This window comes from Antechinus flavipes, chromosome 2 (assembly GCF_016432865.1).
Source record: "Antechinus flavipes isolate AdamAnt ecotype Samford, QLD, Australia chromosome 2, AdamAnt_v2, whole genome shotgun sequence".
Classification (NCBI taxonomy): Eukaryota; Metazoa; Chordata; class Mammalia; order Dasyuromorphia; family Dasyuridae; genus Antechinus; species Antechinus flavipes.
This window is the reverse complement of record NC_067399.1, coordinates 36799895-36814530: the sequence shown is the minus strand read 5'-3', so window position 1 is coordinate 36814530 and position 14636 is coordinate 36799895. Positions and strand designations below refer to the sequence as shown.

The 14636-nt window shown below is 41.9% G+C and overlaps 1 gene segment (V, D, J or C); it reads left to right on the top strand.

The window, feature by feature from the left end:
* LOC127546382 (immunoglobulin kappa variable 3-15-like) overlaps nt 1–13542 on the top strand; it is a 126030-nt gene extending 112488 nt beyond the window's left edge. Inside the window, 1 exon segment of the V gene segment in view lies at nt 13305–13542. Within this exon segment, the coding sequence occupies nt 13305–13542 (238 nt within the window).
* The last annotated feature ends 1094 nt before the right edge of the window (nt 13543–14636 follow it).

Sequence of the window (14636 nt, the reverse complement as noted above, 5' to 3'; positions counted from 1 at the left end):
CCCACCCCACATCTCAGCTGTGGATAATAGTTAGAAAGAGATCTCAATGGCCTGGATCTCCTGGTAGAGAGATCACTGGTCTTGAGGCTTATGAAATGTGTTTAACCTAGTTCTGTTGCCTCTATGAGCATAACTAGGACTCTTAAACTATCTGAATTTAATATTAATAATATTAATGAGAAATTATGTTGCATTTAAATTTTTGCAAAGCACTTTTCATATGCTAATCATTTAATTTCTATTCTATTCCTCCAAAATACTTGACAGTTTTCTATCTCATTGAAGAACTATTTTATTCCCTGTAGGCTTATGCTCAGATGACAGGGTAAGGGAAAAGTTCCAGAAACCCCATGCCTAACACTCTTGTCATATATAGGACAGAAAAAAATGTGGTAAAATCCCAGAAAGGAGCATTTCAAGGCACAAGGAATGACTCCATATCACAAAAGACTAGTAGCATCTAGTAAACTCCAGAGAAGATCTTGGAAAAACAATGTTCCATAATGCAATAATATTAAAATCAGGAATATCTTAGTCTGCCAATCTTAAATTTAATCATGCAGGGAACAAAACTGACCTTTAGTGGAATAGAGAAGTTTTAAATACTTTGGATGAAAGATATAACTGAGCCTTTTCCCCTGAGTTAGGATACAGATTTTCTGGGCTGCCTCAGGGGAAGATTTTTCGACCTCAGAGAAAAAGGCTAATTCCTGTTTTGATTTTATTTTCCATGTAGTTGTGGGATGGTACTTACACTGGACTAGCACACTCCTGCATGAGAAAACATCTGTTTTCTCCCCTTCCATTGCCCCTCTCTGTTCCAAGCTTTCCTATTACTTTCTGTCCATACAATCTCCCAGAATCCCAACAGGACTGTGAATCTTGATTATCCTCTCACAGTCAGAGCAGATAGGCCACTTGTTGCCAAGTCATTTATCCTTTAACAATGGATCTCCTATGAGCTACCTCCACCTGTCTTATCTGTCAATGTAGCCTCACTATTTACTCCAATACCCAGCAGTGCAAAAGGTCTGATTCTGGAGCAGAAGAGAAAACACCACCCGCAGGCTGTGGAGGGCAGAAGGGCTGCAGCCAGAGCTCAGGGCCCATCTGTGGCAGTGGCTTTTATTTCCTGTGAGCTGAGAACACGGCCTGGCCGTGTGCAGGGGAGGATAGAGACAGGACACAGTGATGGGAAGGAGCAATGGGGGACAGCTGCCCAGCACAGCCGTGACCATGCCTCAGTGACCCCTGAGGGAAGGAGCAGGGATGGAGAGAAGCTGGGCTGGCCCTGCTGGATCCAGCAAGGGCAGAGCCTCTATATGTGTCTGGGGACAGTGTTGGGGACTGATGGGAAACATGATTGGCTAGGGAAGAGACATTTCCTTTCACTTCTGTACCAAATTATAGCTTGGGAGTCATGTGGACCTTTTTCAGGCAAAGGGAGCATCAGAGTTAAGGGATATACCCAATGTCCCACATCTACTAAAAGTCTGATTTCATATTTGAACTCAGGTCTTCCTGTCACTAAGACTGGTCTGTTTGCACTGAGCTGCCTTTACATTCTTCTTCTTTTTTCTATTTTATGTGGTTTCTTTGTTTGTTTGTTTGTTTTATAATAACTTTTTATTGACAGAACCCATGCCAGGGTGATTTTTTACAGCATTATCCCTTGCACTCACTTCTGTTCCAATTTTTCCCCTCCCTTCCTCCACCCCCTCCCCCAGATGGCAAACAGTCCTTTGTATGTTAAATACGTCACAATATATCCTAAATACAATATATGTGGGCAGAACCGAACAGTTTTCTTGTTGCACAGGGAGAATTGGATTCAGAAGGTAGAAATAACCCGGGAAGAAAAACAAAAATGCAAACAGTTTACATTCATTTCCTAGTTTTCTTTCTTTGGGTGTACCATGTTTCCCCGATAATAAGCCCTCCCCCGAAAATAAGCCTATTGAGATTGCTACTGTAGTGAAGGTGATCCCCTACACTACATGCTACATTACGGTACCCTCTGTATGCACCGTTCCCCCCCTCTTCCCCCCGGTGAAATGCACAGCCGCGTTCCAAGCTGCATCCAATCAGAGCTGCAGCAGTGAGCACATTATCCTGTTCTTCCTTTTTTTTTTTTTTAAATAACTTTTTATTGATAGAACCCATACCAGGGTAATTTTTTTACAGCATTATCCCTTGCATTCACTTCTGTTCCGATTTTTCCCCTCCCTCCCTCCACCTCCTCCCTCAGATGGCAAGCAGTCCTTTATATGTTGAATAGGTTACAGTATATCCTAGATACAATATATGTTTGCAGAACTGAACAGTTCTCTTGTTGCACAGGGAGAATTGGATTCAGAAGGTAGAAATAACCCAGGAAGAAAAACAAAAATGCAAGCAGTTTATATTCATTTCCCAGTGTTCTTTCTTTGGGTGTAGCTGCTTCTGTCCATCTTTGATCTATTGAAACTGAATTAGCTCTCTTTATTGAAGAGATCCACTTCCATCAGAATACATCCTCAATCAGTATCATTGTTGAAGTATAGAATGATCTCCTAGTTCTGCTCATTTCACTCAGCATCAGTTCATGTAAGTCTCTCCAGTCCTCTCTGTATTCATCCTGCTGGTCATTCTTTACAGAACAATAATATTCCATAACATTCATATACCACAATTTACCCAGCCATTCTCCAATTGATGGGCATCCATTCAATTTCCAGCTTCTAGCCACTACAAACAGGGCTGCCACAAACATTTTGGTACATACAGGTCCCTTTCCCTTCCTTAGTATCTTTGGGGTATAAGCCCAGTAGAAACACTGCTGGATCAAAACATCCTGTTCTTCCCCAGTGATTTGCTTGCTGGCGCCATTGAGAGCAGTGCCGCGGAGGAGAGCTGAGTCAGGACAACATAAAAACCCGGTATGTAAGAGGGAGTGAGGGGGCATGATGGAGGATAAAAGGGGAAGAACTCAGCCAGCACTCATCGCACTAAAGAAATGAAGAACTTCCTTGCAGAGAGAAGAATAGATCGAGTAATGATTCCTGCAGGAATGATTGCCTATCTCCAGACCCTTGATATTGTAATAAACAAGCCATTCAAGGACCATTTGCACATGGAAGTCAATGACTATATTGAAAATAGAATGGAAAGAAATCAGTGTGGAAACTTTGTGAAGCCCTGTCTGCAAGAAGCCGTGACTTGGGTGAAGAAGTCATGGGATAAAATTACTGACAGCTGTGTCGCCAAGGCACTATGAGCAGGTTACCTGGACAGGACATGTTCACTTAAAGAGAGCTATATTGCTGGACATGACAGATTGGGTCCACTTCTTCCAAAGGAAATAGAGGCGCAAGACATCCAGGATGGAATTCGGGGTATGGACACTTATGAGGATGTTGTTGAAGAAGATGACATGATCATTATTGAATAAAGGTACTTTTTTTTGTTCACATTTACTTGTTTATTAAAATTGTTGTCAATGTTCATTAAAATAAGCCCTCCCCTGAAAATAAGCCCTCTGGGGTTTTTCTGTCCAAAAAAAAATAATAAGACAGTGTCTTATTATTGGGGAAACATGGTAGCTGCTTCTGTGCATCCTTGATCAACTGAAACTGAATTACTTCTCTTTATCGAAGAGATTCCATCAGAATACATCCTCAAACAGTATCATTGTTGAAGTATATAATGATCTCCTGGTTCTGCTCATTTCACTTAGCATCAGTTCACTTTCCATTCCTCCTAAAGGATCCTGTGGCTACTCTATTTGAATGGGAATTCATATAAATACCAAAGTTCCCAAAGCTGATCTCCACAGTGGAGGCAATGAGGAAGAAAAGTTTCTCTTAGTGAAGAGGGGCCTATCGGCCCACCTAAATCTTGATTTCTTATACAGTCTATTTAATTAATGAATAAATTAATAAATGAAAAAATACAGATTAGGCATTTGTTAGGGGCCAAGCCTTGTGCTAAGGACCGGAGACACAAGGGCAACAGTAAGCTGGTCCCCGCTCCCCAGGAGCTCACAGAGGACTGAGGGGAGTTGTCACATGTTGGAGATTTCAATGCAGGTTGGAGGGAGAGGTCCTTTAGTTCTCCAGGTACAGGAAAAAGTGATAGTAATTTCTCTTCATTAAAGCCATTTCTTCTAATCAAATGAGATCCATTTCAGGTGCTGAATCAGTTGACATTTCCAAGGACTTTGGTAGCAGGGACTTCCTTCAGTGGCTCTGCCAGTCATGCAGTGAGGGGGAAATCCAATATTATATATATCAGGAGAAGGAAATGACTCCCTTCTTTTATACTGATTGGAATGCTACAAAGTTCTTCCTGACATTCACATGTAGTTATTTCTGTGAACAGGTGGGGAATCTCATAAGAATTATGAGGGATGGGGGGGGGCGATTCAGGCTACAAGGCAGGGTGACCCCCTTTGAAGTAACGGGTCATATATGTGAATCTCTTCCAGGATGGTACCATACTGGTCTTGAGTTTTCTTGGAAGTTTTGATAATTTCAGGTCCATGGGGACAGAATAAGAACTAATCTCCCAGGATATCCCCATCCCAAGGTCCCAGAAGGGGACTGCTCCCCTGATACAGCTCAGGATTCTGGGCTAGCCAGGAGGGGAGATCATTGGTCCTGCCTCTGAGCAGAAGCCTCCCTCCCTGGGCTGCTTTGCATAGCTCACTCCCAGCCCACGAAGCTCCTGCAGAGACAACTATAAAACGGCAGCTGGGGAAGCAGGGGCTGGGCAGCTCAGAGCTCAGGCACATGGAGATGGGGTCCCAGGCTCAGATGCTATTTCTCCTATTGCTCTGGATCCCAGGTGAGTGAAGAAGAGCATAGACAGGCCTGTCTTTTGTCGCTCTAGGGAAATTTGGGATTTGGGGGGTCAGAGAGAAAATATGTCTGTGTGCGGGGTCATGGGGGCAGGGCCCAGCTCCTCAAGGTTTCATTGATTGTCAGAGACATTTCTCTTTTTGTGAATATGGCCTGGCAATGTTCTCACTGTTTCTCTTGTGTTTGTGATTCCAGATGCCCGAGGGGCCATTGTGCTGACCCAGTCTCCAGCCTCCCTGGCTGCATCTCCAGGAGAGAGAGTCACCATGTCCTGCAGGGCCAGTCAGGGTATTAGCAACAACCTACACTGGTACCAACAGAAACCAGGCCAGCCCCCTCGGCTCCTCATTAGGTATGCAACCACCCTGCAGTCGGGGGTCCCTGCCCGGTTCAATGGCAGTGGGTCTGGGACAGATTTCTCCCTCACAATCAGCAACATGGAGGCTGAGGACGCTGCAGTCTATTACTGTCAGCATAACCATAACTGGCCTCCCACAGTGATACAGCCCCAAACAAAAACCTCCCCAGCAGCTGCTCAAGGAGGCATCAGGGCCCCAGGGGCCTCTCCTTCCCCTAAGCTGGGATGGGGGCAGCTTCTCTAGGCTGCCTCAGGGGGAGGTTTCTGTGTCTCAGAGGAAGATGCTGGGGCTGTGACGAGTTCTGATCTTGATTCCTTTCCCAGCCAAGAATCATGAGGTGACACAATCAAATAATCCCCCACCCCCACAAAGTAGGGCTTGTCTAACCCATATGTGACCATCTGTCCTCTTTCCAAATCTTCAAACAGTGTTCTTGTAGCCTTTTCTGGAAGAAGTCTAGTATGGGCGGCCGGACCCCCAAGGGAGCTCATTGATGCGGTGGATCGAGCCTCGTTGTCAGGAAGCCCTGAATTCCATTGCACCCTGAGATCCTTTTCCGTTGTGTGATTCTGGACCCGTCACTTAACCTTTGTCTCAGTCTTCTAGGGTTGTTGAGAGAATAACTTGCGATGATGACTGTAAAGTGCCTCTCACTGCACCTGACACTTTGAGCTATTATTCTTACGATGGCGCCTCCAGGGCCGGATCATCAATTGTCCTTCTACGTAGTTCTCTCTGCCAGGGAGGCTGTTCTTAGATTGAGTCTAAACTCGGCCTCTCTGCCCCGTCCCCGCTTTCATCACTTTCTGTACTTCGGTATCAGGCAGAAGAAATCACCCCCTCCTCCTTGTCACAGCCCTTTTGATACTTGAAGGCCGTCACTCCCTGCCCCATATCAGGTGCGGCTCCTCTGCAGAGTCATTTTGTTGGACTCTGTTTACTTGTTGTTTCACTGAGGCAGAACATCAGGAGAGCATCACAGTCTGTCAGACACTCACCGGAGTCTGGGCCTTCCAGCTGGGCAGAAGCCCACTCAGCCATGGGCGCCCATGTTGTGAGACCCCTTTTATCACATGCTCTGAAGCTCACTGAGAGGGCTCCACCCAAGCCCGTGGGGTCCTTCTCCATTGTTCTGCACATCCTCAGCACATAGCATGAGACTATGGATCATCCAATAGCTGCTTTGCCACCTGACAGATCTGTGAGCTCATATTCTGGATGAGTCTGTATTCTCCCCCTTCTTAAGAATTCTTTGTTTCCATTTGTTCTTCCTTCCCAGATGCCTTTCCATTGATTTCCCTAAGCACCATTAATTAAACAAGACATAGAAGGAGTGCAGTGATGTAAATGAAAACAAATCCTTTCTACCAAACTAAATGCTTTATCCCTGCAATGACCCTGCTTGACCCAGGAAAGGAGTTGAGAAATCGGATCTTTTCCTCTTTATTATTATGTTATATTATGTTAATTTGTTTGTCGGTTTTACTGAACTGTTCCTCACTCTTTTTAATTTTTTATTATTTGTCATAGTCTTTTGAGTATAAGACCAAGCAGAGATATATAATCTATAATTCAATGTAAAAGAAAAGATACTAATAAATTTATGTCAAAATAAAGTCATTGTAATGTGCAAATTATGTTTACATCTACATCTTGCTGAAAAAAACTATCTATAAATATGGTTCCCTCTTTCTAATTTAGTTTTTTTCTTAAAAAGTGGTCTTACTGAGTAGAATAAGCTGGGATATGTTTGTGAATTAATATAAAGAATTTAATTTTCCTCTTCCGGTTAAGATGGCACAGAGGAGGCACATAACTGTGTAGCTCCGCGTTTTCTCTCACTATCCATTTCATTACAAGCCTCTGAATTAATGCTTGACTGAAAAAAAACCCACAAATAGTTACCAAGAGAAGCCATCCTTGAGATCCGCCAAGAAAGGTCTGTCTTTACTTGAGGGCTGGGACGGTTTTAGATCGGGCGCAGGTGGCGGGCAGCGGCAGTGAGAGCACGCGAGCAGACTGGAGAGGGGGTGGGGAGTGATCGCAGCCGTCTCTGCTGGGAGAGCTTCGCTACAGGTTTGGATACTTTGCTCCGGCAGCAAGTCAGCAGCCCAGCAGAGAAGCTAAAAACACCGGGGCTGAAGAATACAACCCCAAACAGCTGGAGTCTCTCGGGACCAGGCCGCCCCCCCCCCCGCCCCTCTTCCCCCCCCCCTCCCCACAGTGACTCAGCACGTTCTGGGACCTCAGAGCACAGGCACACACAGTCCTGCTAGTGCCTCACTGCTACCTCCTTCAGTCTGTAGAGGAAGCTCGATAACATACCCAACCCCTCCCCCAAAGAAAGACTCCAGTTTTTTCTATTTTCCTTTGGTAGTTTGTCTCTTATTATTAGACATAATGAGCAAGAAACTGAAGAGGACTTTAACCCTTGACAGCTTCTATACAGATAGAGAGCAGACTCTAAATCCTGAGGAGACTAAAAACAGGCAGTCCCCAGGTGAATCCCCAAAGGAGGAGATCGTCTGTTCCTCAGCACAGATGAACCTCATAGAAGTAATTAAAAAGGCTCTCACAAGGGAGCTAGAAGACAAATGGGGAAAGCAGAGTGAGGCTTGGGAAAAGGAGAGGGAAGCTTGGGAAAAGGAGAGGGAGGCTTGGCAAAAGAGCCTGGAGAAGTCAGTTAAAGAGAGAGTGGATAAAGAAGTAAAATCCTTGAAAAATAGGATTGGTGAACTGGAAAACAAAATTGGTGAAATGGAAAAAAATTCCACAGAACAAAAGAACTCAATGGGACAATTAGAAAAAGATTTTTAAAAAGTGAGGGAAGAAAATACTTCACTGAAAATCAGGGTCGAACAAATGGAATTGAATGACTCGAGGAGACAAGAAGAATTAGTCAAGCAAATCCAAAAAAATCAAACAATGGAAAAGAATGTGAAATACCTTCTGGGGAAGACAACAGACCTGGAAAACAGATCCAGGAGAGACAATCTGAGAATCATCGGACTCCCAGAAAAGTATGATGAAAAAAAGAGCCTGGACACTATTTTCCAGGAAATTATCAAAGAGAACTGCCCAAAAGTCATAGGAACAGAGGAAAAATAAACATTGAAAGGATTCATCGATCACCCACTGAAAGGGATCCTAAAATCAAAACACCAAGAAATATAGTGGCCAAATGCCAGAACCCTCAGGCGAAGGAAAAAATACTGCAAGCAGCTAGAAAAACCCAATTCAAGTATCGAGGAGCCACAATAAGGATCACCCAGGATCTGGCAGCATCCACATTAAAGGATTGAAGGGCCTGGAATATGATATTCCGAAAGGCTAAGGAACTTGGGATGCAACCAAAAATAACTTACCCAGCGAGAATGAGCATCTTTTTCCAGGGAAGAAGATGGACATTCAACGAAGTAAGCGAATTTCACCTATTTTTGATGAAAAAGCCAGAACTTAACAAAAAATTTTATCTACAAGTACAGAACTCAAGAGAAATCTAAAAAGGTAAAGATTAATCTTGGGAACTATATTTCGGCTATAAAGATGTATAAAGAATACAGATATACCTTGTTCTAGAAACTAGATGTGTAAAGGACATTGTACCAGAAAAAGGGGAAAGTGGGGGTACTACATTTCATGAAGAGGCAAAGAAAACCTATTATATCTGAGATAAAGAATGGAGAGGGATGAATATAGTGAGTATTTTACTGCTTTCAGAATTGGCTTTAAGAGAAAAAAATTTAGCCATATTCAATCTATGGTGAAGCTTCTCCCACCTCATTGAAAAGTGAGAAGGGAAAAGTGAAAAGGGAAGGAATAAGCTAAGTGGAAGGGAATATGGTAACTAGGAGGGAAAGGGGTAAGATAGGGGGAGGAACTCTAAGGGGGGGAGGGATACTAAAAAAGGGAGGGCTGTGAGAAGCAAGTGGTGCTCACAAGCTTAATACTGGGAAGGGGTAAGGGGGTAAGAAGGGAAAAAAGCATAAACCGGGGTTAACAAGATGGCAAGTAATACAGTATTGGTCATTCTAACCATAAATGTGAATGGGGTAAACTCCTCCATAAAGAGGAAGCAGTTAGCCGAATGGATTAAAAGCCAGAATCCTACAATATGTTGTTTACAGAAAACACACCTGAAGCGGGGAGATACATGCAGGTTAAAGGTAAAAGATTGGAGCAAAATTTACTATGCTTCAGGTGAAGTCAAAAAAGCAGGGGTAGCCATCCTGATCTCAGATCAAGCTAAAGCAAAAATTGATCTAATCAAAAGAGATAAGGAAGGGCACTATATCTTGCTAAAGGGTAGAATGAATAATGAAGCAGTATCTATATTAAGCATATATGCACCAAGTGGTGTAGCATCTAAATTCTTAAAAGAGAAATTAAGAGAGCTGCAAGAAGAAATAGACAGTAAAACTATAATAGTGGGAGATCTCAACTTGCACTCTCAGAATTAGATAAATCAAACCACAAAATAAATAAGAAAGAAGTCAAAGAGATAAATAGAATACTAGAAAAATTAGATATGATAGATCTCTGGAGAAAATGTAATGGGGACAGAAAGGAGTACACCTTCTTTTCAGCAGTTCATGGAACTTATACAAAAATTGACCATATATTAGGACATAAAAACCTCAAACTCAAATGCAGTAAGGCAGAAATAGTGAATGCATCCTTTTCAGACCACGATGCATTGAAAATTACATTCAATAAAAAGCCACGGGAAAGTAGACCAAAAAATAATTGGAAACTAAATAATCTCATACTAAAGAATGATTGGGTGAAACAGCAAATTATAGACATAATTAATAACTTCATCCAAGAAAACGATAATAATGAGACATCATACCAAAATGTATGGGATGCAGCCAAAGCGGTAATAAGGGGAAATCTCATATCTCTAGAGGCCTATTTGTATAAAATAGAGAAAGAGAAGGCCAATGAATTGGGCTTGCAACTAAAAATGCTAGAAAAGGAACAAATTAAAAACCCCCAGTCAAACACTAAACTTGAAATTCTAAAAATAAAAGGAGAGATCAATAAAATTGAAAGTAAAGAAACTATTGAATTAATTAATAAAACTAAGAGTTGGTTCTATGAAAAAAACAACAAAATAGACAAACCCTTAGTAAATCTGATTCAAAAAAGGAAAGAGGAAAATCAAATTGTTAGTCTTAAAAATGAAAAGGGAGAACTCACCACTAATGAAGAGGAAATTAGAGCAATAATTAGGAGTTACTTTGCCCAACTTTACGCCAATAAATTCGACAAATTAAATGAAATAGAAGAATACCTCCAAAAATATAGCTTGCCTAAACTAACAGAGGAAGAAGTAAATATCCTAAACAGTCCTATCTCAGAAAAAGAAATAGAACAAACTATCAATCAACTCCCTAAGAAAAAGTCCCCAGGACCAGATGGATTTACATCTGAATTCTATCAAACATTTAAAGATCAATTAACTCCAATGCTAAATAAACTATTTGAAAAAGTAGGGATTGAAGGAGTCCTACCAAACTCCTTCTATGACACAGACATGGTACTGATACCTAAACCAGGTAGGCTGAAAACAGAGAAAGAAAATTATAGACCAATCTCCCTAATGAATATTGATGCTAAAATCTTAAATAAAATATTAGCAAAAAGATTACAGAAAATCATCCCCAGGATAATACACTATGACCAAGTAGGATTTATACCAGGAATGCAGGGCTGGTTCAATATTAGGAAAACTATTAGCATAATTGAGTATATCAATAACCAAATAAACAAAAACCATATGATCATCTCAATAGATGCAGAAAAAGCATTTGATAAAATCCAACATCCATTCCTAATAAAAACACTTGAGAGCATAGGAATAAATGGACTTTTCCTTAAAATAGTCAGGAGCATATATATAAAACCATCAGTAAGCATCATATGCAATGGGGAAAAACTGGAACCTTTTCCAGTAATATCTGGAGTGAAGCAAGGTTGCCTATTATCACCATTATTATTTAATATCATATTAGAAACACTAGCCTCAGCAATAAGAGTTGAGAAAGATATTAAAGGAATTAGAGTAGGCAATGAGGAAACCAAACTATCACTCTTTGCAGATGATATGATGGTATACCTAGAGAACCCCAGAGATTCTACTAAAAAGCTATTAGAAATAATTCATAATTTTAGCGAAGTAGCTGTATACAAAATAAATCCCCATAAATCCTCAGCATTTTTATACACCACCAACAAAATCCAAGAGCAAGAGATACAAAGAAAAATTCCATTCAAAATAACTGTTGATAGCATAAAATATTTGGGAATCTACCTACCAAAGGAAAGTCAGGAATTATATGAGCAAAACTACAAAAAAGTTTCCACACAAATGAAGTCAGACTTAAATAATTGGAAAAATATTAAATGCTCTTGCATAGGCCGAGCAAATATAATAAAGATGACAATATTCCCTAAACTAATCTATTTATTTAGTGCGATACCAATCAGACTTGCAAGAAAATATTTTAATGACTTAGAAAAAATAACAACAAAATTCATATGAAACAATAAAAAGTCGAGAATCTCAAGGGAATGAATGAAAAAAAAATCAAATGAAGATGGTCTAGCTGTACCTGATCTTAAATTATATTATAAAGCAGCAGTCACCAAAACCATTTGGTATTGGCTAAGAAATAGATTAGTGGATCAGTGGAAAAGGTAGGTTCACAAGACAGAATAGTCAACTATAGTAATCTAGTGTTTGACAAACCCAAAGATCCTAACTTTTGGGATAAGAATTCATTATTTGATAAAAAAAAAAACTGCAGGGATAACTGGAAATTAGTATGGCAGAAATTAGGCATGGACCCACACTTAACACCATATACCAAGATGACATCAAAATGGGTCCATGACCTAGGCATAAAGAATGAGATTATAAATAAATTAGAGGAACATAGGATAGTTTATCTCTCAGACATGTGGAGGCGAAAGAAATTTGTGACCAAAGATGAACTAGAGACCATTACTGATCACAAAATAGAAAATGTTGATTATATCAAATTAAAAAGCCTTTGTACAAACAAAACTAATGCAAACAAGATTAGAAGGGAAGCAACAAACTGGGAAAACATCTTCACAGTTAAAGGTTCTGATAAAGGCCTCATTTCCAAAATATATAGAGAACTGACCCTAATTTATAAGAAATCAAGCCATTCTCCAATTGATAAATGGTCAAAGGATATGAACAGATAATTTTCAGATGATGAAATTGAAACTATTACCACTCATATGAAAGAGTGTTCCAAATCACTATTGATCAGAGAAATGCAAATTAAGACAACTCTGAGATACCACTATACACCTGTCAGATTGGCTAAAATAACAGGAAAAAATAATGATGAATGTTGGAGGGGATGCGGGAAAACAGGGACACTGATGCATTGTTGGTGGAGTTGTGAACGAATCCAACCGTTCTGGAGAGCAATCTGGAATTATGCCCCCAAAATTATCAAATTGTACATACCCTTTGATCCAGCAGTGTTACTACTGGGCTTATACCCCAAAGAGATACTAAAGAAGGGAAAGGGACCTGTATGTGCCAAAATGTTTGTGGCAGCCCTGTTTGTAGTGGCTAGAAACTGGAAAATGAATGGATGCCCATCAATTGGAGAATGGCTGGGTAAATTGTGGTATATGCATGTCATGGAATATTATTGTTCTGTAAGGAATGACTAGCAGGATGAATACAGAGAGGACTGGCGAGACTTACATGAACTGATGCTAAGTGAAATGAGCAGAACCAAGAGATCATTATATACCTCAACAATGATACTGTTTGAGGATGTATTCTGATGGAAGTGACATTTCTGTTTTTGTGACTATGGCCCGGCGCTGTTCTCACTGTTTCTCTTGTGTTTGTGATTCCAGATGCCCGAGGGGCCGTTGTGATGACCCAGTCTCCAGCCTCCCTGGCTGCATCTCCAGGAGAGAGAGTCACCATGTCCTGCAGGGCCAGTCAGAGCATTGGCACCAACCTGCACTGGTACCAACAGAAACCAGGCCAGGCTCCTAAATACATCATCAAACATGCTTCCACTCTGATGCCTGGAGTCCCTGCCAGGTTCAGTGGCAGTGGCTCTGGGACAGATTTCTCCCTCACAATCAGCAACATGGAGGCTGAGGACGCTGCAGTCTATTACTGTCAGCAGTGGCATAACTATCCTCCCACAGTGATACAGCCCCAAACAAAAACCTGCTCAGCAGATGCTGAGGGAGACATCAGGGCCCCAGGGGCTTCTGCTTCCCCTCAGCTGGTTTGGGGGCAGCTTCTCTGGGCTGCCTCAGGGGGACGTTTCTAGATCTGAGGAAGATGCTGGGGATGTAATGAGCTCTGACCTTGATTTCTTTCCCAGCCAAGAACCATGGAGTGACACAATACAAATAATTAGATGGTGCCCCAAAGGTGGGTTTCTCTGACCCAAACCTGAGATTTCCTTTTCCAAATCCTCCCCAATGTTCTTATTGCCTTTATTTGAGACTCCAGTGCAGGGGGAGAGGCTGTTCCCCTGGAGGGAGTTCAAAGCTCTGGGGAATAGTCATGTTGTCAGGAAGACCTGAGTTTAAACGTAGTTATTTCTCCCTCCAGTGCCATATCATCAATTACCTTTCTACATAGTTCTCAGTGACAGGAAGTCTATTGTTACACTCAGTCTAAACTCGGCTTCTCTGCACTTCACTCTCTGTTTACCTTTCTAAGCTTTGGTACAGAACAAGTCTCTCCCCATCCTTGTAACATGCATTTGGATGCTTGCTTGTAACATGACCCATGTTGGTCCTCCCCCAAGCTCAGCCTCCCTGGCTCCTCCAGAGCTTCCTGTCTCTGGGCCTCTGGCCCTTTTCCCCATCCTGGCTGCCTCCTCTGCCTGGACACCAGCCTGTCTCAGGCCTTTCTCCCATGGGATCCCCAGGAGGGAAAACAGGATTCCAAGGGATCTCCAATCAGGGCAAGCCTAGAACAGCTTGGGACCTAGGAGGGAATTACCCAGCTCCTGACAGAGAAGGGATGGACAGAGAGGACAGAGACAAACATGTCCGGCACGGCTATTCTGTGGATTTAGTTTATTGGATTCTGTTGTCTGCGATTTTATTAAGACAGAACACCAGGAGATCATCACAGACTGTCAGTCACTCACTGGCGTCTGGGGCTTCCAGCTCTGCAGATGAGAACTTTGCCACGTATGCTCATGCTATGAGACCCCTTTTGTCATTGCTAAGTTCTCTGAGAAGACACCAGTCAAACCAATGGGGCTCTTCTCCATGTTTCTGGACATCATCAGGACACAGTGGAGCATATGGATCATCCAACAGTTGTCCCATTCTCTTGGCTCCTCCCGTATTTGTGAGCCTCCATTTGGGATGATGTGCTTTATTCTATCCCTTCTTATGAACTCGT